General features: G+C 38.6%; 1 protein-coding gene across 1 annotated transcript in view; it reads left to right on the top strand.

Annotated features, from left to right (window-relative positions):
• Positions 1-25,753, top strand: part of LOC150089156 (PHD finger protein rhinoceros-like) — a 327,976-nt gene that overhangs the window by 217,544 nt on the left and 84,679 nt on the right. The window contains exons 16-17 of the mRNA XM_090389568.1: positions 784-889; positions 8,680-8,745. Coding sequence (XP_090245694.1) covers positions 784-889; positions 8,680-8,745 — 172 coding nt within the window. The remainder of the gene's footprint in view (positions 1-783; positions 890-8,679; positions 8,746-25,753) is intronic.

Genomic DNA, 25,753 nt, shown 5'->3' with positions numbered 1-25,753 from the left:
AAGTTCAAGTAGATAAAATAACTTCAACATAAGCAAAGAACATATGAAACTGTGAACCAAGTTTACAGTTTTTTTTACTTTCTAGACTGATACCAACTGTGTGATTGATACCAAGCAGTATTCCAGCTGTAATGCAAACAGCTCGGTGCCTCCATAGCCAGGTGGGCAGGAGCACGTGTGCATAGCACACGCTTCTTGATTAGACCGGGGTTCGAGCCCATGACCACCAAATATGGAGGATGCAGAAAGGTCAGGGAATGACCACCTCATATTCCTGGAGCAATATGGCCTTAGTTGCTAATGCTCCTAAAAACTAAATAACAACAACAGCAAATAGCCCATGGTTCACTCAGTGTGCTGCTATTGAGCAGTTGTTCACATCATGTGCCTCTCCTTTTACAGCACTCATTTATTGACTACAGTTGAAGGGACACAAAGGCACAAAAACTGCCATTTGTTTTGATGCCAGATTTGTGCAGAGAATTTGTTAATGGAATAGGAAACCACAACTAATTACATGAACACTCATGAGTATGTTTGTAAGATGAGAACTCTGTAGGAACTTAAGCAGAGAATGAATATTAATTTTATAAAAATAGTTAAAAAAAAATAGTATGAAAAATAGTTGTTAACGATTGAAGACTGTTCATGACTCATATTCAGGACTAGAATATGAATCCATATCAAAAACATAACAGTAATGATAATAAATTAAAAAAATTTTAAAAATTACCAAATTTTTGTTCCACATTAATTAATCTATTGCTACTTTTCATTTAATAGGAGTGGTCAGAAATGGGCCCATGTTAGTTGTTCCCTCTGGATTCCCGAAGTCAGCATTGGTTGTGCTGAAAAAATGGAACCAATTACAAAAATATCCCAGATTCCAGTAAGTATTGTGTCTTATTGATTTGTCAGAAATTATAGAAATTAAATGTTAAATTTTGTTCAGTAGTGATTCTGAATTATTTATTCTCCTAATTTAAGCAGGTTACTTAAGTATTAGAATAACTAAATGATGCAAGGCAGTGGACTTTTTCTACATGTGTGGTGCGTGTACAAAATTAATTTCCAGAAAACTCATACTTTTCTGTTGCCAACCAGTTCTGATTTGAGGTTCACCAAACTCTGTCACCTTTGTGGGCAATTTTTCCAGTTATCTGCAGTGACCACCTGAGGTAAACTCTGATCCAAATTGCTGTTACTTTGAAATTTTGTATTGGTACCCCATGGTTTTTTCCTCTCCTATCAGTGAGAATATATCTCATTTATACATTTTACTGACCCCTTATAAGCCTTATACACCTCATGGCTTTTAAGTTCACCAAATTCATTTGCATTGTTTTGTCTTCGATAATATGAACCAGAGTTGTAATGCTCAATACATTCTACTTTGATATCAATATTTATAAAATAATAAGAGAAGTTTACCTCAATATAGTACGTAGAACACTTCGGAAGTGGAAGTGTTCTACGTACTATATTGAGGTAAACTTCTCTTATTATTTTATAAATATTGTTTTGTCTTCGTAAGATCCAGCTTATTGTTACTTCCTAATATTTTATATTTGTGTACCCTGGTTCTTTTCTTTTTTACTACATTTGGAATATCGTGTTCTTGCCGTCTTACACAGATGTACAATGGCATCCTTCTCCCTACTTGTAAAGGCCCTATAAATCATAGAGAGGGAACTATGTGCTTTTCTACCCTACTGTTTACACTGCAGGGTAATTTTCATACCTGAGTGAATAATAATTTTTTTTTTTTATAAGAAATAAAAAAAAATATTTTTATATTTGAATCATTAAACTTTTAATTACCATTTTTTCATACCATATCTGCAAACCAGCCCAAGTAGTTCTAAAGTTTTTAGTTTAAATTGAAATTGAATCATAATCATGATTCAGAGCAGCAAAGCAAAGGGCTCAAGCTAATAGGAGTGCTGTGGCTCAGGGAAGAACTGAGGTGGGGGGGGGGGGTCCTCTGAATCACAGCCTTTTGAAATGTACTGCTTATTTGATATTTGTAGAGCAATCAAGAATGGGACATGATGTTGCCAAGAGGAATGTCTTTGTGTGTGCATAATGTAAGGATTGTGAGGAAATCGGGTGCCAACTCAGCATTGTTCTGGGCCCATATGACAGCTTGAAGGACAGGGTACATGCCCTTGGCGGATTTAAATTGAGGGGCCCATCAAGATACGAGCTGCCCACATAAACGCCAGAGCTTGCACTTGAACATCACGTAACACAGCGACAATCCCCAAGGCAGAATGCGCTGGTCCCACAGGAACTAGTTGTCGGTGGCTCTATTGTCAGGAAAACGAGGAATATATTGTGCAAAAAGGATAGGTGGAACAGGACCAGGGTATGTATGCCATGGGCAAAGGTTGATGACGTTGTAGAGCAGATATTATCTTTTCAAGGCACAAAAGGTGATATTGTTGTACACGTTGGCACTAATGATATTAAGAGTAGGAGACCGGCAGAATTACTTAACAAGTACAGGTCACTGTTGAAAAAAAAAGCTGTGAATTAGTGTTGAATTTAAAAGTGTTTGTAATTCTGCCCAGACATAATATGAGGGAGTATATGATAAGAGCATTCATCAATCAATTTGGCCATGAAGATATTGTGCAAGGCTCAAGTGGTAGAATTTTTCCCAGCATGGTCTGTGATTGTTAACATGAGTAACTGCTTCTACAGGGATGGGATACACTTAAATAGAAAGGGTGGAAGAATATTTGCTGGTGCTGTTGAGGTAGTATTAGGTGGGTTGGAAAACTGATAGCTTGGGGGATATGTGGACTAATATGTTAAAAGTAGCTGCTGGCAGACGTGAAAGTGATTCTTGCACTGCTTTTGTTGGAATCAGCAGCAGCCTGGAAAACACGATGCAGGGACTGCTGGGAGTCATTGCAGAACAAGTAAATACATGGGCTGTGTTAGGGTACCTAAGAATAGGAAGATGCATGTGTACTTGCATGTACACCGATGCGAGAAGTATAATAAATAAATTTGATGAATTTGAGGTGTTGGTCAAACCATCAAAGGCAGTATTGTTGGGGAATTTGGTGAGTACAATTTGTACAGGAAGTATAGGAAAGGAGGAGGGGTTATGCTATTAGTTAAGAAATACATAAAATCCAAGGAAGTACAGCCAGTCGACATGCGTGGACAGAGCAGTGTCGAGAGTTTGGTGTGACATACGCACTGGGAAAGCAAAATTGAGAGTAGGAGTGTGTTATAGGCCTAATGACTCTGATGAATATAATAAACAACTGTACAGAGAAATAGAGTGGGCCAGTAAATCAAATTGTGTAATGGAGGATTTTAATTTCCCAGATATTGACTGAAATTTGTAGGTTAGTCACTCAACACTAGCAAGGCTTTTGTGGATTTATTGGATCATTATTTTCTACCGCAGCATGTTCGGGAGGCAACGAGACGGAGTAATACTCTTGATCTGATTATCAGTAATGATTCTTCATGCATTAAAAATCTGCAGATAAAGGAACCACTGGGTGGCAATGATCACAGTGTGATGAAGTGGGATTTACTCAAAGAGGTAACTACCATCAGGGGTGAAGGGAAGGGTTTTTGCTTTTGAAAAGGTGACCATAGTAGTCTAAGACAGTTTTTAAATTCTGTACAGTGGGATTAACTGATGATGTTACCGACAGTGATTTCTAAATGGGAAGCCTTCAGGGACTTAATCTTGGAGGCTACTAGGCTTTTGATACCAACTAAGAAATACTGTTCAAGATTTAGGCCTAAATGGATGTCAGATGAACTAATGAGATGTGGCAGAGAAGAAAAATACATGAGATACATATAAAGTAACAGATAATACGGAAGCCTATGATAGCTATAAGCTGGTCTGTGACCAAGTCACAAAGGAGGTTAGGCAGGCAAATGCAGATTATAGGAAATCTTTGGCAAATGATGCAAAGAAAAACAGCAAAGAGTTCTTTACTTATGTAAAATCTAGAAGGAAGTGGATGAATCAGATTGGTCCACTTGAAATCGATGGTTCTACGGTTGATGATCCTGCTCAGGTAGCTAGCTAACCAACTAAATGAGTATTTTGCATCTACATTAACGCATGAGGAATTCTGTACAGAAGTGGTGAACAGAGACTTATTAATCTCTGACAGGGAGATAAATGATTTTGTAATAACTGAGAGAAAAGTGGAGGAGAAATTGTTGAAGATAAACATAAGAAAGGCACCTGGGGTGGATAGGATCTATCCAGTTATATTAAAGGAGGCAGCAAAGGAAGTAAACAAACTATTAGTCATAATTATGAGAGCTTATGATTATGACTCGGGGGAGGTCCCCATGGACTGGAGATGTGCAATTGTGATCCCAATTCACAAAGGAGGATCAAAGGGTGACACAAGTAATTACAGACCTTTTAGTTTAACTTCTGTTCCAGTGAAATTAATGGAGGCGCTGGTTAAAGAAGCACGATAATCTAGACAAGACTTCATTTATAGCTCAGGCACAACATCGGTTTGTTAAGTTGAAGTCTTGTCTGACCAATTTGATTGGATACCATGATGTGGTCACAAAGGAACTGGATGCAAAGAATAATTTTGATATCATATATTTAGATCTTAGAATGGCTTTTAATACTGTTGCACATGGAAGACTGCTGCACAAATTGGAGTAGTGTGATGTTGGTATGGATACATGGATGATTGAGTGGAAAAAGACAAAGAGTGGTAATCAATGGACACTGCTCTTAGTGGACTATTGTTATTAGTGGAGTCCCCCAGCGTTCGATGTTGGGTCCATTTTTGTCTTCTCTATTTATTAATGATATTGATGATAGTATATCAGTCTTAATGTCTAAGTTTGCAGATGATACAAAGGTTGGCAGAGTTGTTAATGATACTAATTACAGTACGCTACTGCAACAGGATCCAGAAAAGTTGAGCAGATGGGCTGAGAAGTGGCAACTGAAGTTTCCTATTGACAAATGTAAAATACTGCATATGTGAAGCAGTAACCCCAGAGTAACGAACAACCATGTGGTACTACACTGACAGTGGTAGAGAACGAAAAGTACCTGGGGAAATTTTGCAGTCAGCTATGAAGTTTTCTGAGCAGTGCACACGGTCTGCAAGAGTAGCTCATTGTGTCTTGTCAATGATATACAGGAACTTTTCTAGGAGGGATAAGGAGGTGATTATCCCTTTGTTTAAGGCAATGGTCAGGCCACACCTTGAGTGCTGTATACAGGTCTGGAGACCTCATTTTAAGAAGGATGTAGAGCTGTTGGAACGAGTACAGAGAAGAGCAACAAGATTAGTGAACGGAACAAAAGGTTGCTCTTATGAAGAAAGGCTAAATTTTGCAAATTACAGTATCTGGAGACTAGGCACCTGCGAGGTGATCTGATTGAGGTATATAAGGCCTCAATGCTGATGGGATTCTTCCTATTGCTCAGAATAATCGCCTGAGAGGGCATAAATTCAAACCGAGGAAAGACTGTTGTAGAATAGATATGTGGAAGTTTGCCTTTAGCCAGTGGGTGGTTGATTGTTGGAACAAATTTCCATCTGTCATTGTAGAAGTTGATAGCTTTAATAGATTCAAGGCAGAACTAGACAAGCATTTGGAGTGAGTGGATGGGTGAAATGAGTTCCCCCCCCTTTTATTTGATGTTGTATAAGCTTGCTTTCTTGCATCATATGCCTATGCTAATGCAGCATGAAATAGGATAATAGGACAGGTGATTATCAGTTTTGTTGATAATCACCCTTCCTACCTGCAGATCATAATACACTCATGCAGACATGTATAGTAGCTTATCTAGGGCAGCCTCTGTACCTTAGTTTAACTTTTCTGTGGTACACCTTGATGATACAAAACTGTAAATGATCAGAAATGTGAGTAATTTTATTTTTGTACAGCGTGCTGTCTGGTTATTTTTGGCCATATTCTGCACCTTGATGATAAAAACTCTGTAAATGACTAGAAATGTGAGATATTTTATGTTTGTACAGCATCCTGTCTGGTTATTTTTGGCCACCACCTTGATGATACAAAACTCTAAATGACCAGAAATGTGAGAAATTTTGTCTGTACACTGCTGTCTGGTGATTTCTGGCCACTTTGCCACCTGGTTAAAGGCTTACCTGGTTAATGACCAGGTAAGCCTTTTTACTGCCCATCACTAGGATGTGGGCCCCAACTGTGGAATAACCCCAAGGGCTCACATCTGGTATGAGCTTGGCACACCCAGGGTCCTGAGCTGGATATCATCATTTCTCTCTCTCTCTCTCTCTCTCTCTCTCTCTCTCTCTCTCTCTCTCTCTCTCTCTCTCTCTCCCTCCTCTCTCTCTCTCTCTCTCTCTCTCTCTCTCTCTCTCTCTCTCTCTCTCTCTCTCTCGGTAACTCAGAAATTTTTTATTCAAAAAAAAAAAAAAAAAAAAAAACAACTTGCATTGCATTGTTCGGACTGCTGGCATAGATGCCAGCAGTCCGAACCCAGGAAACACAATCCTGGGTACCACCAGAAAAGTCCTGCCTCTAGCACAGCAAAGGGGGAGGGGTAGAGAGAAAGGAAAGGGGGGAAAGAGCATAGTTCAGTGGAGATTAAAGAGGAGGCAAATCCCACACTGCCCTGCATTATCAGCAATGGCATCATTAGGAAGGCAAGGCAGAGGTCACAGGAGAAGCCAGAAGTAGTCAGAAAATTTCTTTTGCTATCTAGTTTTTCTCTCCTAGGACAAAAGGATTGTTTATTAGGGATGAAAGATATGATGTACTTAGATGTGTGTCCATCCAAAAAATGGATTTCAGATGGAGTCCATTCTAAACTTGTCAGCATTTGATGGTATTTAAGTTGGTACATGTGATGTAGCCGATTGGTCAGGAGTGAGAGTTCAGTAGCATGTGCTCTTTGAGTACCTGGTCTTGGCGCATTATAGCCTTAGTTGCTAATGCACCAATAAAATCCAAACGAAACCAAACCAAGCTCTTTGAGTGAACCAGGGTTCAAGCCTGTGACTACTAAATATGATTATTGTTTGTATTGATAATTTACTGTAAACTAATATGGGTATGTTAAGGGGAAGCCTTGTCTGACCAATTTGATTGGATCTATGATATGGTCACAAAGGAACTCAGAGAGAGAGAGAGAGGGGGAGAGAGAGAGAGAGAGAGAGAGAGAGAGAGTTATGTTATTTGGTTTTTTTAGGAACATTAGCAACTAAGGCCATATTGTTCCGGGAATATGCGGTGGTCATTCCCTGACCTTTCCGTATTTGGTGGTGACGGGCTCGAACCCGGGTCTAATCAAGAAGCGTGTGCTACGCACTGCTGCTCCTTCCCACCTGGCTACGGAGGCGCAGAGAGAGAGAGAGAGAGAGACCATTGTTATTTTCTGCATTTATTAGTGATGAAGGTATATCAGGGTTATTGTCAAAGTTTGCAGACTATTTGATGGTTGGCAGGGTTGTTAATGACATTAATGACAGTACACTACTACAACAGGATCTAGAAAAGTTGAGCAGATGGGCTGAGAATTGGGCAACCGAAGTTTAATATTGACAAATGTAAAATACTGCATATGAGTAGCATTAACCCCAGAGTGATGTACCTGTGTGGTACTACACTCAGGGAAGTGGAGAATGAAAAAGACCTGGGGGTAATTGTGCAGTCAGATATGAAGTTTTCTGAGTGCAGACAGGCTGCAAGAGTAGCTCATGGTGTCTTGTCAATGAAATACAGGAATTTTTCTAGCAGGGATAAGGAGGTGATTATTCCCTTGTATAAGGCAGTGGTCAGGCTACACCTTGAGTACTGTCTGTAGGCCTCATTTTAGGAACGATGTAGAGCTGCTGGAATGAGCACAGAGATTGGTGATTGGAACAAAGGGTTGTTGTTACCAAGAAAGGCTTAAGTTCTGCGAATTACAGCATCTGGAGACTAGGCACCTTCAAGGTGATCTGATTGAGGTGTATACAGCCTTGAATGGTTTGAGCAAGCTCAGTTCTGATGGTATTCTTCCTCTTGCTCAGATTGCAACAGTCTTTCCTCAATTTCTGAGGGAACATAAATTTAAATTGAGGAAAGACAGTTGTAGAATAGATGCAATCATTCTTGGAAATTTGCCTTTACCCAGCGAGTGGTTGATTGCTGGAACAAACTTCCATGTCGTAGTGGAGGTCGACAACTTAAATAAGTTCAAGGCAGAATTATACAAACATTTCAAGTGAAATGGGAAGGGTGTTTTTTTTTTTTTTTTGGCTGATGCTATCTTGCAAGATAGCATCAGCTTGCTTTCTTGCATCATATGCCTCTACTAATGCTAACTGCGAATGGTCAATTCGCTTAGATTTTTGTAATTTCATTTGAAATTTTACATCAATTAATTATAAAAAAGCAATTTATTTTTGCAACACAAAGTAAAAATGAACACAACTTTTAAACACCAGTAATTACCAGTGGACTAATTCATTTCATGCATGAATGTTTCTAATGCACACAGAAAGATGGCTGAACTGCCATGGCAAAACATTTTTCATATTTTGGTTATTCTATAAAACTACCCAATAATATATTGGGTAGTTTTATATCTGCACCTTATAGCATATTTATCATAAGATATAGATTTTCGAATAGAAAGATTGAATATACCTAAATTGATACTGTTTATTTTACTAGGCAAGCAGATGGGCCTTGGTATGTTCAGTATGCCGGGAGCGAGTTGGTGCCTGTATTCAGTGTTCTGTAAGAAATATTTTTGTTATCTTCACTTTTTTAATTAGCTAGCAGTTATGCATGATGCCCCACAAGTTATGCACTGTAGATGAAATTAATTTCTTGACAAATAATGTTTACATATCAGTTAAGTTCATGTTCAGAAAATAATTTATCATGCTATATTGCAGATATTTTCAAATATTCTGTCATTAACTTCTAAGCACTTCCTGGAAAAACCATCAGTAGCATGTTTTTATGGATCTTCACGTTCGGCTATGATTTTCTACTGAAGTACTGCAATCATTCTTGGATAATACTTGATATACAACAGATTTCAGATTTCTCTGAGGGAAAAATCAAGTGGTTTCAGATCTGACAATTGAGGTATCCATTCAGTTGTTCTTCCAATACATTTATCAGGAACTTTTCATTTGGGAGGGGTGCAGTATAACCGTAGTTGTTTTTGTGCCAATAAAATCAAAATCAGTCAGTCATTTGGGAGTCATTTGTGAGTCACTCCACTTACTAAATGTGGAGTGTGCCAGTGCACATCTTTCTGAAAGAGCATAGTCATGTGATTCAATAATGCAATATCATAAAAAATAGTCAATGGAGAATTCTCAAAACAAGTCAGATATGTTTTGCTTGTCACAGTATTGTTGAACAAGTAGGGGTTCACTCACTATGTGTCACATATCCCTCCCCACACTATTACTTATAGGTCACAGAAGTATACTTTGTGTCAGTGCCTATTGGCTGTTTTAGTCAAGTATCTCAAGTTATATCTGTTGATTGAGATAAAACTAAGCCTCATTTAAAAAATATTGAACAATATTTATCTTGCAGAAACCTTTATTGCAAAATTGTGCCCTGATCAATGCCATTACCTGAGGCTCTTGGAAAAGGTGACTCCTTTATGGATGGAATTTGTTATAGCTAATTATTTAGAATGTAATGGACATTACTGATCATTGAACCATTGTTGTGACAAATTATTTATGAACTTCTTTGGACTCATTTCAATTTTTCCAAGCAGTTGGTGCATTATGGTTCATTTCTGATGTGCTGTTAAAACCCAAAACAACCACCAACAATTTGTGCCACATAAATGTTGCATTTTCTTCATTAGTAGCACTTTACTGTTACAGTGACAGTTACATGGACAGTTCTATTTCTTTTAAATGATCAACTGATCTCTTGATGGTTGTGACTGAAGGGCATCTCCAGGTGTAGCTATTTAAATTTCTCTGCAATCATTCTGGGTGGTCCTTGTACCTCTCTGAACATAAATATTATGGAACTCTTTCTTCCATTGTTAGTTTTCCCTCATCCTATCAAAATAAACTTGCAATATGGAAAAACAACAATTATAAACATTTCATTATTTTCTCCTATGTTTCATGATTTTTGAGACACCCTCCCTGTATTGTACATAAATAAATTTATAGCAAGCTAGACTTTAAATTTCTTTTATCCAGTGCATTTTTTGTGACGGTACGCAACGGTACGGCATACCGGCACCTTTATTAACAGTGACGTGTGACATTTGGATGCTACACTACGAAATTCATGATATTCCGTAAATTTTTTCACATGTTATTCAAATAAGCTTAAAATATTTTAACTAAATATGTCTATTGTTAAGATATTTTCTGTATAAAACTGTGGGGGGGGGTGGAATTAGAGTACTTTTCATATCCTTTTAATTTTCAATTTTTCCCGATAGCAAAGAATGAGTACTGGCACCTATTTTTTTTACAAAAAAAGCACTGCTTTTATCAAACTAATGATTACTTTAAAAAGGTGGGTTTTGTGAAATGGTAATGAAGCTTTGATTATTTATATTCATGTACATAATGTTATCACATTGTATTGGAACAACATCCAAATATGGAAATTGGGTAATTCCTATGTTGCATTTCACTGTTGCATGTTGGTAGTAGTTGGAAAATAGATAATAGTTGGAATCAGAATTTTAGATTTATTTCTGTGTAAAATTCTACTTTACACTATGTACAGTAGAACCCTATTAAGAAGTTTTCCAAGGGAGTGGAGGTTTAGAATTTCTTATGAGGGGAAACTCCCTAGAAGGGAAATTGACCTAAGGGTATGAAATATTAACTACAGAAATAAAAATTAAAAAATACACATACATAAGTTAAAGATATTTTTAAGTACTATTTCAAAACTTATAGATATTTTACTCTCTCTATGGGAAACATTTTTAAACTGGCGAATTTCTAATTGCTTAACATTCTGTTCATTAAATTCATTACCAAATACGTTAGACAAGCATAAACATATACTGTAAACCCCGAATTACTCTGTGGGAAATGCCATTCATCAAAAGGGAATCCCTTCATGTTCTTCATCACTTTCAACACTATCAACATTTTCTTCTATATCATTATAGAACCCAGCCTTCTCAAAGGACTTAATTATGATAGTAGGACTCACTGTATACCATGATGCTGCTAAATAATGCATTACATTTAAGAAAAAAAATTTGAACTTTTCAGTTTTTCCATACAAGGGTAAGCAATTTATGTACAGGGTACTTACAAAAATGCAACCCTAAAATGTTGATCACTCCCTGATTCATTGGTTGCGAAACTAATTTGGAATCCCCAGGGAAAACTCCGCGTGGACATTAAGGGCTCGTTGTTTTTTGGATGAGCAGGGCAGTTATTGACAAATAAAAGAATTTTTCTATTCTTTCTTGCCATCTTTAAATCTAAAACTCTTAAATACTCTTCAAAAAGAGAATGGCAGATGCTTCACTGTGCTTTATATGGTTGACACTATCCAGTTATGGATATTGATGAAAACATTTGCAATGTGTCACTTCTGTTATATCAAAATGTTTATATTATTTATTTGTTTTAATATAAAAATGAAGGATTCTATATCGAACAGGTTAGTGCATAGCATCATTTTAGTTTGTAGTAAATTATTGAAGTTGGTGAAATGCCATTGCTGTTGTTATATCTCATGTTATGAATGTCTTCACGAGTTGGCCTAATATTGGTCTACCTCAAATAAGTAATTCGTTGCCAAAGGGGAAGACTAATGTTACTTATTCTTGGTGGATACCACCACCCAGACGGCACTGTTTCAAGGCATGTTGCCCTCTTGTCAGTGGGTAGGTTGGTACAATAGCTGATACAATAAGCGAGAACCCAATGAAGTATAACTCCACAATATAAGAGATGCTAGGTGGTGTGTGACATAAAGTTAATAAAGGTGGCACTGTTTCAAGTCCAACAAGACTTGAATCTGGGTGGTGGTATCTTTTTTTTTTTTTTTTTTTTTTTTTTTGAAAAAGCATTAGCAACTAAGGCCATATTGCTCCAGGGACATGCGGTGGTCATTCCCTGACCTTTCTGCATCCTCCGTATTTGGTGGTCATGGGCTCGAACCTCGGTCTAATCAAGAAGAGTGTGCTACGCACTGCCGCTCCTGCCCACCTGGCTATGGAGGTGCCTGTGGTGGTATCTGTGGAGAAGACTAATAAGTAACATTAGTCTTCTCCATTGGTGAAGCATTACTTATTTGAGGTAGTGCAGTATCAGGGCAACTCATTGTGAAGGCATTTACAATAATATAAGATAAAACAAAAATGATTCCATTTCACCTACTTCGGTGATTTACTACGAACTTCCTAGTTCATTTCACAAATATATGTGGTCTCAATTCTAATCTCAACGATGTCCATTTTCACTTGCAGTCTGCCAAGCCACCTGTACTTTTTCTGACAGAATCTCAGTTATCGGTTGATTCAACTACTGCTCATCTCATTTGCCCAAATTATTCACTGTATAATTCCTTTCACCTCAAAGGTGGTACTTGTGCATATGTCTGTTCCAATATTCCCTGTCAGAGACTTGGTAATTTGGAATCTCTTTTTGATCTTCTCTGGCTTAAAATTTCTCTACCTCATTGTCTCTACCGTTCTGCTAACTCCACTAATCACTTGGAGCTCTTTGACTTCCTCTCTTTGCAACTTGACTTTCTCCAGTCCAACTTTCCTAACAGTGAGGTAATTAGCATTAGTAGAGGCATTTGATGCAAGAAAGCAAGCTTATGCAGCATCAGCCAAAAAAAAAAAAAAAACCCACTTCCACTTCACCCCTCTGTTCGTTCAAAATACCTGTCCAGCTGAGCCTTAAACTTATTTAGGCTATCAGCTTCCACCACAAGGGATGGAAGTCTGTTCCACCAACCAACCACCGGCTGGCTAAAGACAAATTTCCGCACGTCTATCCTACATCTGTCTTTCCTCAATTTGAATTTATGCCCTCTCAGGTGATTATTCTGAGCTAGAGGAAGAATCCCATCAGCATTGAGCATGCTTAAACCATTCAAGGCTTTATACACCTCTATCAGATCACCTCGCTGGTGCCTAGTCTCCAGACACTGTAATTTGCAAAACTTAAGCCTTTCTTCGTAAGAGCACCCCTTTGTTCCATTCACTAATCTTGTTGCCCTTCTCTGTACTCGTTCCAGCAGCTCTACATCCTTCTTGAAATGAGGCCTCCAGACCTGTATACAGTACTCTAGGTGTGGCCTGACCATCGCCTTATACAATGGAATAATCACCTCCTTATCCCTGCTGGAAAAATTCCTGTATATCATTGACAATACTCCATGAGCTACTCTTGCAGCCCGTCTGCACTGCTCAGAGAACTTCATATCTGCCTGCACAACCACCCCCAAGTCCCTTTCATTCTCTACCACTGTCAGTGTTGTACCACAGAGTTGATACGTTGCTCTGGGGTTGCTGTTTCCCATGTGTAGTACTTTACATTTGTCAATGTTAAACTTCATTTGCCACCTCTCAGCCCATCTGCTCAACCTTTCCAGATCCTGTTGCAGCAGCATAGTGTCAGTAGTGTCCTTGACAACCCTGCCAACCTTTGTATCGTCTGCAAACTTGGACATTAATCCCGATATACCATCATCAATATCATTAATAAATACAGAAAACAATAATGGACCCAACACTGAGCCCTGAGGGACTCCACTAATAACATCAGTCCACGATGAGCAGTGTCCATTGATTACCACTCTCTGTCTTCTCCCCCTCAACCACCCCTTTATCCATAGCAGCAATTTGCCTCCAATGTCACACTGCTCCAATTTGTGTAGCAGTCTTCCATGTGCAACAGTATCAAAAGCCTTTCTAAGATCCAAGTATATAATATCAAAGTTATTCCCTGCATCCAGTTCTTTTGTGACTGCATCATAGTATCCAATCAAGTTGGTCAGGCAAGACTTCCCCTTAACAAAACCATGCTGTGTCTGAGCTATAACTGAAGTCTTGTCTAAATGATCCTGCAGTGCGTCTTTAACCAGTGCCTCCATTAATTTTCCTGGAACAGAAGTTAAGCTCACAGGTCTATAATTACTTGTGTCAGCCTTTGATCCTCCTTTGTGAATTGGGGTCACATTTGCACATTTCCAGTCTATGGGTACCTCCCCTGAGTCCAAGGAAGCTCTCATAATTATGGCTAAGGGTTTGCTTACTTCCTTTGCTGCCTCCTTTAATATAACTGGATAGATCCCATCCACCCCGGGTGCCTTTCTTGTGTTTATCTTCAACAGTTTCTCCTCCACTTTACTCCCAGTTATTTCAAGATTCTGTAACTTACTGCTAGAGTTGAATACACCTCTGGCATTCCCCTCGCTGAATAACTCCTCATGTGTGAATGTCGATGCAAAATATTCATTTAGTTTGTTAGCCACCTGAGCAGGATCATCAACACTTGACCCATCAATATCAAGTGGACCAATCTGATTCATCCCTTTCCTTCTAGAGTTTACATAAGTAAAGAACTCTTTGCTGTTTTTCTTTGCATCCCTTGCCAAGGATTTCTCGTAATCTGCCTTGGCCTGCCTAACCTCCTTTGTAACTTGGTTGCATATCAACTTGTATCTATCATAGGCTTCTGTGTCATGTGTTAATTTGTAAGTATCCCATGCATTTTTCTTCTCTGCCATATGCCTCATTAGTTCATCTGACATCCATTTTGGCCTAAACCTTGAACAATATTTCTTAGTTGGTATGTAAAGCCTAGTAGCTTCCAAGATAAGTTCTTTGAATGCTTCCCATTTTGAATTTGCTGTTGGTAACATCATCAGTTGGTCCCACTGTATAGAATTTAAATAGTGTCTCAGTCCATCGTAGTCGCCTTTACGGAAGCAATAACCCTTCCCTTTACCCCTAATGGTAGTTACCTCTGAGTAAATCCCACTTCAGCACACTGTGATCACTGCCACCTAGTGGTTCATTTATCTGCAGATTCTTAATGCATGAAGAATCACTGCTGATAATCAAATCAAGAGTATTACTCCCTCTAGTTGCCTCCCGAACATGCTGATGTAGAAAACAATCATCCAATAAATCCACAAAAGCCCTGCTAGTGTGTGAGTATCCAGCCCCCAAATTCCAGTCAATATCTGGGAAATTAAAATCTCCCATTATAAGACACTCTGATTTACTGGCCCACTCTATTTCCCTGTACAGTTCCTTATTATACTCATCAGAGTCATTAGGCCTATAGCACACTCCTACTCTCAATTTTGATCTCCCAATGTTTATGTCACACCAAACTGACTCCACACTGCACTGTCCAGCGATGTCGACTGGCTTCACTTCCTTGGTTTTTATGTGTTTCTTAACTAATAGCATAACACCTCCCCCCTTCCTATCCTGTCTATCCTTTCTGTAGACGTTGTACTCCCCAAATTGCAGTTCCGCATCCCTTATATCTGTGTGACACCACGTCTCTGATATCCCAACAATATCTGCCTTCGATGTTTTGAGCAATACCTCAAATTCATCAAATTTATTTACTAAACTCCTAGCATTGGTGTACACGCAAGTATACCTGCACCTGTTTCTATTCTTAGCTACCCTAACACAACCCATGTGTTTACTTGTACCACAATGGCTCCCAGCAGTCTCTGAAATACCATGCATCTTGTTTTTCAGGCTTCTGCTCATGCTTCAGGCTTCTGCTAAAATTTCTCTACCTCATTGTCTCTACCGTTCTGCTAACTCCACTAATCACTTGGAGCTCTTTGACTTCCTCTCTTTGCAACTTGACTTTCTCCAGTCCAACTTTCCTAATAGTGAGGTAATTTTCCTTGGTGATTTTAATGTTCATAAGCTCCAGCTGGCTTCCGGTTTCTAGTCGCACCAACCCAGCTTGTCGAGATGCTGAGGCTTTTGCAACTACTAATGACCTTGCACAGATTGTTCATTTACCTACAAGAATACCGAACAATCCTAACCATACAGCCAACACGCTTGATCTCTTCACACAAACAACCTTTCTAAGTACACGGTCGAAGTCAGTGGTCCTTTAGGCACCTCAGATCACAACTTGGTGATTGTCTTCTCCAGTGGAGACTTTATCTCATGGTTATTCCCAACCTCGTATGGTTTGGCATTACAAGAATGCAAAATAGGAATAACCTGCAATATTTCTTTTCTTCTTTTCCTTGGTCGGACTACTGTTTCAAACCTTCTGATGTCAATGTTTGTTCAAATTGTGTCAGTGAAATTATTCTTGTAGGAATGGAATCCTTTATTCCACACTCCACTCTGAAATCTCATCCTTTATCTAAACCTTGGTTTTCCAATAAATGTGCTAAGGCTGTTCAAGAGAAGAACGGTGCATATCGTAATTGGCTTGTTTCAAATTCTTCAGTTCATTTTCTGCCTACACCAAAGCTTGCAATAATTGTAAAGCAGTTATTAATCAGTCCAAACTATATTTTGAACAAGCTGAGAGTAAAAAACTTGCTTCTTGCCCTAATGGTAGCCGAGCATTCTGGTCTCTTGCCAAAGCTATTGGCTGCAACTTTTGCCCATTTCTGCTCACACCTCTGTGAAAACCAGATGGTTCTGTTTTCACTTCAGCCAAGGATAAAACTGACCTGGTAGCATCCCATTTTTCTATCAACTCTTATTATTGATCTTGGTAAAACACCTCCCACCATTCCCAACATGCTCCATTCAATGCCTCCTGTGGTCTACCGTGAAAAGGAAGTCAGAAGCATTTTGACAAATCTTTATGCTAAGAAAGCTCCAGATCCTGATGATATTTCTCCACTTGTTCTCAAAACCTGTGCTCCTGAACTTACTCCTGTTCTTTGCTGCATTTTTTCACTTTCTTATTCCAAAGGTGTTTTACCTTCTGCTTGGAAATTTGCTCATATCCAGCCAGTTCCTAAAAAGGGTGACAAATCCCTCCCATCCAATTATCATCCTATTGCAATTACTTCTACTCTTTCTAAAGTAATGGAGACATCAATTAACTGCCAACTCTTAAACTACCTGGAAACCTTCCGTCTGATCAACGATCACCAGTGTGGATTCCGTCAGTGTCGATCCACTGGTGATATTCTGGCTTATGTTACCCATTTATGGACAAATTCAGTGGAAAAGTACGGTGAAACACAAGCAGTTGCTCTTGGCATTTCAAACACTTTCGATGGTGTTTGGCCTAAAGGTCTTCTAAACAAGCTTCCATTTTATGGTTTGACAACTGTTTTTTTGTAATTGGTTATCCAGTTTTCTCTCTTATCGCTCACTGAGGGTGATGGTAGCTGGCTCTCTGTCCTCTTAACTTCTCCACTAATGCTGGTGTCCCCCAAGATTCAGTTCTTTCCCCCACCCTTTTCCTCTTGTATATTAATAACCTGCTTCCATTGACTGTAAATCCTATCCATAGTATTTATGATGATAACACATTGCATTCCACTTTCCATTTTGAGAAACCTTGCCCTGCTCAATCAGCTTCAACTTCTCGAATATCCGCTACCATTTCCTTAAATGCCGATCTCCGGGTAATTCTCCAGTGGGGCAAAGACAACTTAGTTGTTTTCAATCTTTCTAAAACTCAGTCTTGTCTTATATCTCGCAAAAAGGATTGTTAGCATTAGCATTAGCATTAGTAGAGGCATTTGATGCAAGAAAGCAAGCTTATGCAGCATCAGCCAAAAAAAAATGTTCTGCTGCTATGCTTATCTTTGGTGACACTCCGATTTCTAGACAAAATGATATATCTCTTTTGGGGATTACCCTGACTTCTAATCTCTTTTGGCATAAGCACATTACAAATATTGCTTCCTCTGCATCTAAAAAACTTGAATTTCTCTTTTGCTCTCAGTGTTACTTTTCTTCCAAACAGCTGTTCACTCTGTACAAATCGCAAATCTGCCCTACCATGGAATAGTGTTCCCACATCTGGGGCGGTGCCCCCTAAACCTCTCTCAGGCTTCTAGATTCTATTCAGAAGAAGGCAGTTAGGTTAATTAATGACTCCTCTCTAACAGAGTCTCTCCACTTGCTGTCTTATAAACATCGTCTTCTGAATTGGCTTCTATAATTCCCGCTTTCTCTCTTTCAAAATAGTCCGGACATGTGCTGCCACCAGCCAACATCCATATTCTGTCCAATTTCAAACTCACAGAACGAACTTTCTATCTTCCTCGTTTATTCATTCAACTGCCGTTTTCTGGAACAACCTTCCTTCATACGTACTTCCTGAAAATTACAGTCTACAGAAGTTCAAGTCTAATGTCAACAAATATCTTCTTTCGTCTTCTCAACCTTCAACCCATGCACGGTACTAAGTACTATAGGTTCTAATACCTCTCGTGTTCGGGGTTTTCATAAAAAAAAAACAAACTTAAAATGATGCTGTGCACAAACTTGTTCAATGTGTGAATTCTCCATAGTCTGAGGCTTTCAGCTCTAAAAGCTTTTTAGAATTTCTATGTTTAAAAAATATATTAAATAGGAAAACGTGATTATAATCATACACTCTGTATTCTTTATCACATACTTTTTATGTGGGAATGCTTTTTACTTGGCATACTTCTTATGTGGGAAAATAATACATTACAATATATAGATTTGAAATTGGGAATTAAGAAACCAAACCTAATGCGGGGGAAACTTCTTATGCAGGAATTTCTTATCCAGGTTCTACTGTAATGCATTTTCAAAAAGGTTCTGTTTATCTGCATTTGTACATGTTTCTTTGTGAGTTTGAGTATGCTGATTCTAAATGATATGACCTTATTTTTTGAATATTATTAATGGTTTGCCCAGAAATGAAAGAAAACTAAATATGCAATAAGAGTACATCAGATCTATTAACAGTTTTTAAAATCTAAGCTTCCTCTGCATCTAAAAAATTTGGTTTTCTCTTTCTCTCTCAGCGTTACTTTTCTTCCAGCAGCTTTCGCTCTGTACAAATCACAAATCCGTCCTACCATGGAATATTGTTCCCACATCTGGGGTAGTGTCCCCAAAACCTCTTTCAGGCTTCTAGATTCTATTCAGAAGAGGGCAGTTAGGTTAATTAATGACTCCTCTCTAAAGTCTCTCCACTCGCTGTCTCATAGATGTACTGTTTCTGCTGCATGCCAGATACTTCCATGGGCACTGTTCTTCTGAATTGGCTTCTATTATTCCCACTCTCTCTTTCAAAACCGTCCGAACACGTGCTGCCACCAGCCAACATCCATTTACTGTCCAACTTCAAACTCACAGAACCAACTTTTCATCTTCCTCATTTATTCATTCAACTGCTGTTTTCTGGGACAACCTTCCTTCATACGTATTTCCTGAAAATTACAGTCTACTGAAGTTCAAGTCTAATGTCAACAAATATCTTCTTTCGTTTTCTCAACCTCCAACCCAAGCATGGTACCAAGTACTATAGGTTCTGATAGCTCTCGTGTTTGGAGTTTTCATTAAAAAAAAAAAAACAAAAAAAAAAAACTGCCTATTGCCACCCATGTGGTTCGGACTCTTCGCTAGCTATCTATGCCAAATCACCGCTTCTAAAAGCTCTACGAATATTACTGTCTTACGTTACAATTAAGTGACAAGTTAAATTATTAAATCGTGTAAGTAGTGCTATAATTTATGATTTACAATACTCTGCTGATACTGGTTACACTGCTACAAGTTACGTAGAAACTACCAGTATTTGTTGTATTGATATGAAAACAATCGCGGTAGATTAGAATGCTACTATCAATACAAAGCCGACAGAAATCGTCTGTGGTTTTCTACGCAATTACAAAGCCGACAGAAATCGACTGTGGTTTTCTACGCAATTACAAACCCGAGTAATATAATGACTAAATACATATAATGACTTAGATTTTACAAACATAATATTATAAATTGATAAATTGATACATATAACTTGATGGGAGATACGAAATTCATATATTCATAACTTCGAGATAATACTCAATATATAATCCAAAATTAAATAGAGAGATAAAAAGTAATCAAAATATATATTAAAAATGAGAAATATATATTAAAATAAATAAGAGAAAATAGTAGAAATACTAAAAAATAGTAAATTCTGTAAAGTTAACTTGTCACTTAGATCGTAACGAAGACAGTAATATTCATAGAGCTTTTAGAATCAGTGATTTTCCATAGATAGCTAGCGAAGAGTTGGACATAGAAGTAATAGAATACTCCTATGTCCAACGTCTATGTAATAGTAATAGAAAATAGAAGTAATAGAAATAGTAAAAATAGTGTGTGTGTGTGTGTGTGTGTGTGTGTGTGTGTGTGTGTGTGTGTGTGTATTGAAATTGAATCGAAATAGACTCAGACCAGAGCAGCAAAGCAAAAGGCTCAAGCTAATGGGAGTGCTATGGCTCAGGGGAGAACTGAGGGAAATGGTTGTCCTCTGAATCACAGCCTTTTGAAATGTACTGCTTATTTGATGTTTGTGAAGCAATCAGGAACGGGACATGATATTGCCAAGGGGAGTGTGTGTGTGTGATGTAAGGAGTGTGAGGAAATCAGGCACCAACTCAGCGTTATTATTGGCCTATGTGAGAGCTTAAAGGACAGGGTAGATGCCCTTGAAGGATTTAAATTGAGGGCCCATCAAGCTCTCAGCTGCCCACATCAATGCCAGAGCTTGCACTCGAACATCATGCAACACTGCGGAAACTCCCAAGGCAGAATGTGCTGGTCCCACAGGAACTAGTTGTTGTCGGTGACTCCATTGTCAGGGAAACAGGGAATATATTGTGCAAAAAGGATAGGTGGAACAGGACCAGGGTATGTCTGCTAGGGGCAAAGGTTGATGACATTGTAGAGCAGATATCATCTTTTAAGGGCACAAAAGGTTATATTGTTGTACACGTTGGCACTAATGATATTAAGAGTAGGAGACTGGCAGAATTACTTAACAATTGCAGGTCACTGTTGAAAAAAAGCCATGAATTAGGGTTGAATTTGAAATTGTCTGCAATTCTGCCCCAGACACAATAGAAGGGAGCATATGATGAGAACCTTGTCAATAAATTCAGCCATGAAGATATTGTGCAGGTCTCAAGGGGTAGAATTTTTCTCAGCCTGATCTGTGCTTTTTAACAGGAGAGGCTGCTTCTACGGGGATGGGATACTTAAATAGAAAGGGTGCAAGAATATTTGCTGATACTATTGAGGCAGTATTAGGTGGGTTGGAAAACTACTAGCTTAGCGGGGGGATACATGGATTAATAGATTAACAGTAGCCGCTGGCGGAGGTGAAAATCATTCTTGCACTGCTTCTATTGGAATGAGCAGAAGCCTAGAAAACAAGGTGCATGGGATTTCAGGGATGGCTGAGAGTCATTGCAGAACAAGTAAATACATGGACTGTGTTAGGGTAGCTAAGAATAGGAACAGGTGCATGTATACTTGCGTGTACAACAATGCTAGGAGTTTGGTAAATAAATTTTATGAATTTGAGATGGTCAAAATATCAAAAGCAGATATTGTTGGGATATCAGAGACATGGTGTCACACAGATATAAGGAATGCAGAAATGAAATTTGGGGAGTACAATGTGTACATAAGGGATAGGAAGGGAGGAGGGGTTATGCCGTTAGTTAAGAAACACAAAATCAAATCCACAAAATCCAAAATCCAAGACATGGGTGGACAGAGCAGTGTCGAGTCAGTTTGGTGTGACATAGGCACTGGTAAAGCAAAATTCAGAGTAGGAATGTGTTATAAGCCTAACGTCTCCGATGAGTATAATAAACAACTGTACAGAGAAATAGAGTGGGCCAGTAAATCAAATTGGTAATGGAGAATTTTAATTTCCCAGATATTGACTGGAATTTGTGGGTTGGTTACTCAAACACTAGCAAGGCTTATGTGGATTTATTGGATGAGTGTTTTCTGCAGCAGCATATTCGGAAGACAACGAGAGGGAGTAATACTCTTGATCTGATTATCAGTAGTGATTCTTCATGCATTAACAATCTGCAGATAAAGGAACCACAACGTGGTAGTGATCACAATGTGCTGAAGTGGGATTTACTCATAGAGGTAACTACCATCAGGGGTAAAGGGAAGGGTATTTGCATTCATTCATAAAGGTGACTACAGTGGTCTTAGACAGTATTTAAATTCTATACGGTGGGACTTGCTGATGATGTTACCAACAAAAAATTCAATATGGGAAGTATTCAAATAATTAATCTTGGAAGCTAAAACGCTTTTCATACCATCTAAGAAATATTGTTCAAGGTTTAGGCCTAAATGGATATCAGATGTACTAATGAGCTATGTGGCAGAGAAGAAAAATGCATGGGATACATATAAATTAACAGGTGACATGGAAGCCTATGATAGATATAAGCTGGTCTATAACCAACAATATTTGGCAAAGGATGCAAAGAAAAACAGCAGAGATTTTTTCACTTATGTAAACTCTAGAAGGAAGGAGTGAATCAGATTGGTCCACTTAATATCGATGGTTCAACTGTTGATAATCCTGCTCAGGTAGCTAACAACCTAAAAGAGTATTTTGCATCTACATTCACACATGATGAGTTATTGAGGGAGGGGAATGCCAGTAGTGAATTAAACTCTGTCAGGGAGCTAGATGATTTTGTAATAACTGAGAGCAAAGTGGAGGAGAAATTGTTGAAGATAAACATAAGAAAGGCACCTGGGGTGGATGGGATCTATCCAGTTATATTAAAGAAAGCAGCAAAGGAAGTAAGCAAACCCTTAGCCATAATTATGAGAACTTCCTTGGACTCAGCAGAGGTACCTATGGATTGGAAATGTGATCCTAGTTCACAAAAGAGGATCAAATGGTGACACAAGCAATTACAGACATGTTAGTTTAATGTCTGTTCCAGAGAAATTACTGGAGGCACTGGTTAAAGAAGCATTGCAGGATTATCTAGACAAGACTTCAGTTATAGCTTGGACACAGCATGGGTTTGTTAAGGGGAAGTCTTGTCTGACCAATTTGATTGGATACTATGATGTGGTCACAAAGGAACTGGATGCAAAGAATAATTTTGATATCATATATTTAGATCTTAGAATGGCTTTTGATACTGTTTCACATGGAAGACTGCTGCACAAATTAGAGCAGTGTGGCATTAGAAGCAAATTTCTGCTATGGATAAAGGGATGGTTCAGTGGGGGAAGACAGAGAATGGTAATGAATGGTCACTGCTCTTCATGAACTAATGTTATTAGTAGGTTCCCTCAGGGTTCATTGTTGGGTCCATTTTTGTTTTCCGTATTTATTAATGATATTGATGATGGTCTATCAGGCTTAATATCTAAGTTTGCAGATGATACAAAGCTCGGCAGGGTTGTTAATGACACAACAGTACATTACTGCAGCAGGATCTAGAAAAGTTGAGCAGATGGGCTGAGAGTTGGGAACAGAAGTTTACCATTGAGAAATGTAAAGTACTGCATATGGGAAGCAGGAACTCCAGAATAAGATATCGACTGTGTGGTACTACACTGACAGGGGTAGAGAATGAAAAGGACCTGGGAGTAATTTTGCAGTCAGATATGAAGTTTTCTAAGCAGTGCACACAGTCTACTAGAGTAGCTCATTGTGTCTTGTCAGTGATATACAGGAATTTTTCTAGCAAGGATAAGGAGGTGATTATCCCCTTGTATAAGACAATGGTCAGGCCACACCTTGAGTACTGTATACTGGTCTGGAGGCCTGATTTTAATAAGGATGTAGAGCTGCTGGAACGAGTACAGAGAAGGGCAACAAGATTAGTGAATGGAACCAAGGGTTGCTCTTATGGAGAAAGGCTAAAAGTTTTGCAAACTACAGTGTCTGGAGACTAGGCACCCGCGAGTTGATCTCATTGAGATGTATAAGGCTTTGAATGGTTTGAGCATGCTCAATGCTGATGGGATTCTTCCTCTTGCTCAGAATAATCGCCTGAGAGGACATAAATTCAAATTGAGGAAAGACAGTTGTAGGATAGATGTGCGGAAGTTTGCCTTTAGCCAGTGGGTGGCTAAAGGCAAACTTTAGCGGGTGGTTTTCTACATTCAACCACTCACTTTAGCCAGTGGGTGGTTGAATGTAGGAACAAACATCCATCTGCTGTTTTAGAAGTTGTTGGTTTCATCATCATCATCAGCCATTTTCAATCCACTGCAGGATGAAGGCCTCTCCAGCAACTTTCCAGTTCCTTCTGTTTTGAGCACTGGCCATCCATTTACTACCCAAAAACTCATGAATTTCATCTATCCATCTCCGCCTTTGTCTTCCAGGTTTTCTTCTAGCTCCTCTTGGGTATCATTCTGTTATTTTCTTAGTCCATCTGTCATCATGTCTTCGAGCTATGTGTCCTGCCCAAGACCATTTTAGTTCTTTAGTTTTTGATAAAAATGTCCTTTACTTGAGTTTGCTGCCTAATCCATGTGTTTCTCTTCTTATCTAACAGTCTTGATTCCCAATATAATTCGTTCCATTCTTCGCTGTGTAGTTCTCAGCTTCTCTTCCATTCTTTTGGTGAGTGCCCAAGTTTCACTTCCATAAGTCATGGTGGGGAGTATACATTGGTTCATTATTTTATTGGGATATTGCTCTTCAGTATGTAACCATATTTCCTGAGTGCTATCCATCCAAAATTTACTCTTCTCTTGACTTCCAGCCATTTATCATTATTACATCTAATAACTTGTCCCAGATAAGTATATGACTCCACCTTTTCAATTACTGCTCCTTCAATCATTATGTCCCTTTCTGTGGCATACTTGTTCATCATCACTTTTGTTTTAGCCAAATTCATCTTTAGTCCAAAATCCTTACTAGCTGTGCATAACTGATTAAGATTTTCCTTTAATTCTTTGGAATCGTGGCTTATGACCACAGTGTCATCTGCAAATTGTAAATGGTTTAGGTCCTCTCCATTCACATTGAATCCTTTCTGCGACCAGTCTAATTTTCTGAAAGCTTCCTCAAGGGCAGCAGTAAACAGCTTCGGAGATATTGTGTCTCCTTGTGGAACTCCTTTCTCGATTTTAAATTTGCTACTGTCTTTGTCTAGTCTAATGAAGGAGGTAGCGCTCTCATATATTTTCTTCAAAATCATAATATATGGGGGTATCTATGCCTTGTCTTTCCAGTACCCGAAACATTGCCTTGTGCTGTATGGAGTCAAATGCCTTTTCATAATCCACAAATGCCAGGCATAATGGTGTTTTATATTCATTTGCTTTCTCCATTAGCTGTAATATTACGTGAAGGTGATCCATAGTTGAGAATCCTGTCCTAAAGCCAGCTTGCTCTTTCGGTTGATTCTCATCAATTTTTCTTTCTAATCTGTTAGTAATGACCCTTGTGAACAACTTGTAGATGTGGGATAACAAGCTAATTGGGCTATAATTTCCAATTTCTGATTTATCTCCTTTCTTCTTCTTCTTATGCAGCAAAACTATGATTGCATTATTCCACTGCTTAGGCGTCACACCTTTTCTAATGCACTTTGTGAAGAGCCTTGCCAGTTTTTGTGTTATGTCTCTTCCTCCCAATTTTAACAACTCTACAGTAACTTCGTCTTCCCCCGGGGCTTTCCAATTCTTCATTTTCTTCAATGCATGTTCTACCTCATCAGGAAGAATATCGGGTATGTCGTATGTGTTGCTACTTTGCAATCCATCTTCCCCACTGCTGGCATCATTCACCTGCTCCTTGTATAATTC

The sequence above is a fragment of the Mastigoproctus giganteus genome, chromosome 2, assembly GCF_048544385.1.
Source record: "Mastigoproctus giganteus isolate SK-2022 chromosome 2, ASM4854438v1, whole genome shotgun sequence".
NCBI classification, from domain to species: domain Eukaryota; kingdom Metazoa; phylum Arthropoda; class Arachnida; order Uropygi; family Thelyphonidae; genus Mastigoproctus; species Mastigoproctus giganteus.
This window is presented reverse-complemented; position numbering and strand designations above follow the sequence as displayed.